The sequence below is a fragment of the Antrostomus carolinensis genome, unplaced genomic scaffold (genome assembly GCF_000700745.2).
Source record: "Antrostomus carolinensis isolate BGI_N321 unplaced genomic scaffold, ASM70074v2 scaffold39265, whole genome shotgun sequence".
Lineage (NCBI taxonomy): Eukaryota > Metazoa > Chordata > Aves > Caprimulgiformes > Caprimulgidae > Antrostomus > Antrostomus carolinensis.
The window spans coordinates 7,895-12,944 of NW_010317789.1; the positions used below are offsets into that span (position 1 = coordinate 7,895).

Genomic DNA, 5,050 nt, shown 5'->3' on the forward strand with positions numbered 1-5,050 from the left:
GGTGTCAGGAAGACAAAGAACAGGACTGGAGCCACTAAATAACCAGAGGAGGAGAACAGGAGATCTGAAATTCAGAGATTTTGCCTTAGACTTAGGAGGGCTGAAGGAAAACAAAAGATCCCAAAGAGCACTCCCTTCTACAGGGAATAACAGGCAAGTTCAAAATAAGCTCAACGCTGCCTGCAAATGGTCCCAAAGACACAGCGAGGACATGACCACCAGCATCCCTTGTCCAGTGTCTTGGGTAAGTGAGTTGGCTGGACCACTCGGGCACCCAGGTCTCAGTGTATGCAAGAGCAAAGCAAAAATCAATTTGCTTAGAGTTTCTGTGTAATAAAATCCCCCTCCCCACTGTTTTGCGACATCAATTCCCCACTCGAGGTGGTGGAATGTGGGTGCGCGGTCCCCATGGAGCAGATGACCATGCACCACTTTATTAGGCAGTGGTGCTGCACATGTGGCCGAGACCGGTCACTATTTACATTTGGCAAAGGATGGCGGCAAGTACCGAGCACCCATGTGGGTTGAGGCCACCACTGGTCTGGCACCCTGTGCCCCGCTAGCCCCAGGCAGGCCCCTGCTTGCCCCCCACCAGCCTCCTCACCTGCGGGCACAGCCATTTCATCTCCTGTGGGCAGAGCTAAGCACCCTCATGGAGGCACCCCAGGCCTGTTAACGAATAATTTCTCCCCCTTTTCCCAAACATCACCCCCCCCCAGGCCTCTCCAAGGCCCCAGCTCCAGCCCTTTCGTCCTGAGCATTGCCAGGAGGCAGGCAGCCAGCAAGTCCCACTCAGCTCCTTGTGTTGGGGGTCCCCCCAGCACCGTCCCAGCAGCCAAACTGGTGCACAGGAGCCCCCCAAGAGAGCGGGACGAGGGGTCCAGCTGCAGCAATCCCCAACAGCGCTGGCCATGCCCAGTGAGCCACTCGCGGGCTGCCAGTCCAGAGCCCGTCCTCAGCACGGCAGTGCTCGGCACTGCGGACGGGCCAGCTTTGGGTGCACCAGGCCTTGATCCCGGCTCGTGGTGGGTGAGGACTATAGGGTACGGATAGCCACCGGGTAAAGCAAGGACATGTGCTCAGCCCCCTTGATGGGCAGCTTGCGGCTGGCGTAGTGATGAATGATCTCTGGCACGCTGTCGAAGGGTGGGCTGTGCTGACCCAGCACGTACTTATTCTCTTGGGTCCGGGACAGTTTCATGTGCATGAAGCCCTGGCTGCTCCTGCAAGGAGAGATCAAGGCAGAGTTAGGGGGTGCAGGTGGCCCCAGTCTCCCCTCAGCTCCTGCCCCCCCTCCCTTAGACAGGCAGCCTGCCCGTGCAGCTGAGGGGGATGCTGCTGGCTCCTGTCCCCAGCCACCAGCCTGGCCACACCATTAGGAAAAGGTTCTTGAGGCAGAGGGTGGTGGAGCACTGGAACAGGCTCCCCAGGGAGGTGGTCATGGCACCAAGCCTGACAAGATTCCAGAAGCATTTGGCCAACATGTGCCCTCAGACACATGGTCTGAATGTTGGGATTGCCCTGTGCAGGGCCAGGAGTTGGACTGGATGATCCTGGTGGTTCCCTTCCAGCTCACAACATTCAATGATTTATGATTCTATCCTGCTCTTGGACAACTCCAGATAAAGCCCATGGCACAAGGAAGGAATATGGCCAGCCACACTGCACTATGTCCCCTTCAGGGACCATGACCATGCACTAGGTTGCAAGAGGTCCATCCAGGGACAAGGATGGTAACCAATGCTGGGGTGGGTGCGTGCAGACAGGGAAGAGGGGGAACAGCCTAGGCACGAGCAGCGGGGCTGTCGCTGTAGGAGAAGCAGCTTTCAGCCCTCATACGTCGCAAGGCCCCTTTTGCAACCGCCTGGCTCACGCAGGAGGAGAGTGGCTCACGTATCCCCAAACTCAGTGTGGCAAATCAGGATTTTCTCCTTTGGCCTGCAGTCTGTTGCCTACCCGCTCCCCGCCCCACACCAACACTGCGGGCTCCATAAAACCCACTCAGCGTAGCAAGGCCATTTCCCAGCATAGCACGGGCACTGAGCCACGCAGACAGATCCTGCCACGAGCACTGATTCCAAGTGACGGGCTAATGGCCCTGTTGCTATTAATTTGTGTCTCCGAGGAGAGCCACAGCCTGTCTGCAGCGTCTGGAATGCACATTACGGCAAAATATTGACGACTTAAAAGCAGACAGGACCTCATCAGCAGTGCTGAGCTGCTTCCAGCACTGCTCAGGCCAGTCCCATTCCCCCCAGCTGGAGATGGTGCCCATAATGGACAGCCCAGCCACATTAGCAGAATGGGTTTGCAATCCATTTAGCGATGAAGCAGGGAGCCAGCCGCCCCAGGGGAGGGCACGGGGAAGAGCTGCAGCCCCCCCGTCAGGGGCAGAGGAAAAGTGATAGGGGGCTGCATCCTGCGTCCCAGCAGCAGGGTGCAGGGAAGAGCTGGGGACCTCGTGAAGGTGCCCAGGTTTATCCTGTACACACACACACACATACACACACGCGCACATGAACATGCAGGGCTGCCCATGGATGCTGTCCTTGGCACTGCAGACAGACCCAGCCCTTGCTTCGTGCTGGCAGGGGAGAGATGCACAGGACCCCAATGCAGGATTAGTGCCGGTCCAGAGCTGGAGCACTGCCCCATGGGTCCACAGAGAGGTGATGCTGGTTGTGTTTTGCCCAAATTGCTCCACAGGTCTTTGTCACAAGCTCAGGGACGTGACCTCAGACCCCTGGAGAGATGCCTGCGGGAGCACACTGCAAACCTGACAACCTGGCAGCCAGCAGCAAGGACGGGATAAGGGGCAGGTACCGCTCTTGCCAAGCACCTTGCAGACATGAGGAAGGACCCAAGCCTTTTCAGCGTGGCCTTAGCCACTCCCACAGAGGCAAGAGCCAGGAGGGACTCATTCCCTAAGTGTTTGAGGCAACAACACTACAACTTTGCCCATGACAGGCAGACAACGTGGGGCTGCCCTAGCCTGGACCACCCAGAATTGTCACGACAGGGTTAAATCCTTCTGGCTACCTGACACGCTATGGGTGCAGCTGCTCCTGCTGCTCTCTCCTGCATATTTTCCTTTAAAGAAGCACAAAGGGCTTTAGGTCAGCACTGGAGCTCTCTTTCAAACCATCTCCTCGGCACAAAAAAAAAAAAAAGAGTTCAAGAAAAGATAGAGAGAGATGCAGACAGCCAGCTTACAGCTATATAAAAAGCATCCCAGGGGATTTTCCTTGAAAAGGCTCTACAGAGAAAGGCAATGGAGTAAAAATCACGTTCCCAAGGCTGTGGGATCTCTGCAAGAGAGGCAATACCTGAGCAGCTCCTGGATGGGCTGCAGTCTGCTCTGGGGAGGTGGTACGCTGCTGCGAGGCCACTTCTCAGCTGCACATACTGTTCAAGAAGAAAATTTGGCCATTTTTGCCACAAGGCTAAGGATGGGCAGTAAGTAAGGAAAAAAATCCCAAATAAATGGGTGACTGGCTTGTAGTGAAGGAAGGTGAAGGAAAGGGACACCTGTACTGGCGAGGGAAGAAGCCCCATCCACAACCCCAACACCACCACCAATGCTCTCCAACACACACGCTGGCTAATGCCACCCATGAGGTGATGGCTGACCTCTCACAGCCTCAAATACGGCTCATCGACCAGCGGAAGCTGTTGTTTCAAAATTGCTCACAAGCCAGGGCAATGAAAAAATATTCAAACATCAGTAAAAATTCTAACAAAAAAAGGAATTGAAGGAGGTTTTCTGGAAAGGCTTGTTGTCTGATCTAAAAGCTACAAGTGCAGAAGGAAGAAAAAATATTTTCAGCTAAAGATCTTCCCTGGCTTAACACTGAAAGCAACAAAAAGCATAAAAAATATATAGAGAGAGACAGAGCAATCTAATTCTCAATTATGTCCCTGGGAAATAAACAGGGGAGGCTGAAACCACTAGGGAGCAATGCAGATACAGGGACCACTGGGAAAACTTAAAGTACATTGAGAAAACTGTAGGGATACGTGGACTGTTGTTGGACAGAGGCAGCTCAAGTCCTCAATAAATACTTTTTTCATATCTGCCAGGAATACAGCTAATGTACTCATCCAGCAGGAAGGCAAGAATGTATTTGCTAAGCCATCTTTATCTTCAAGACAGTAACAACTTTGATTTTGTGGGTTCAGGCTGTCCCAAGAGTCCTGAAAGAGCTGGGTATGGGCAGCTTCTCCCTGGCAGGACACTTGCAGCAATGCTTCATGAAATTCTGGCACTAAGGGAATCTGGAAAACTTAGGGACAGTGCAAAGATCTCCCTCCAAAACCCAAGCAGAAACCAAGCCATGGTATGGGGGTGAGGTGGAAAACCAAAGCAGTGTAATGGTCTCTCTACAGCACGGCTGAGCAAGGGCGTCAATGGTTATGTGGGCCAGGGAGGCAGGGATGGGTACCCACATTTCCATCAACAATGGGATCACACAAACTTTATTTTCCCATGAAACTAAGCTAAAAAAAAAAAAAAAAAAAAAAAAAAAAGGAGTAACAAGAAGCCAGAGCTGGAAGCTGTAACCAAATGCATTCGAATGAGCAGTGAGGCACATCATTTCATCCATCTGAGGGATCACTAGCACTGCCAAGGGAGGAGCAGCAGCAGATCTACAAGCCTTTCCAAGAGATATTTTTGCCAGACACCAAACCAGAAGCCTGTGCCACACCGCAGGGAAGTGCAGACTTCATCTTCCAGCCATTTCTGACCTTCCCGTGGTTGTCTCAGAATTACCCCATCGGCACAGGCGCACATTCCCATGGGGCACCCACCCATGAGGGGTCACCCAGAGCACCAGGTCACCCAGCCCCATCCAGGCTCACTCACTTCAAGGAGAGGGAGAAGTCGTTCTTGCTGGTCTCACTGTTGCGCACCAAGTAGCTGGCCTCCTTGCACAGCCTCAGCAACGTCTCGGCATCCGTCCGGCTGATGGCCCCGTGGTACCAGCTGCAGGTGGGAGAGGAACCGGCTGTGCCAGGCAGAGAGTGGACACCCTGGGAAGGACTCTGCCCT

The 5,050-nt window shown here is 53.8% G+C and overlaps 1 protein-coding gene across 1 annotated transcript; it reads right to left on the reverse strand.

Moving 5' to 3' along the window:
- Positions 1-1,036: 1,036 nt before the first annotated feature.
- Positions 1,037-4,984, reverse strand: LOC104525528 (SH2 domain-containing adapter protein F; the record flags this gene model as incomplete). The annotated part of the gene is made up of 2 exons (XM_010168703.1): positions 1,037-1,223; positions 4,865-4,984. Coding segments are annotated over 2 exons (307 nt in total), but the record flags the coding sequence as incomplete, so codon positions are not given.
- Between the last annotated feature and the right edge of the window lie 66 nt (positions 4,985-5,050).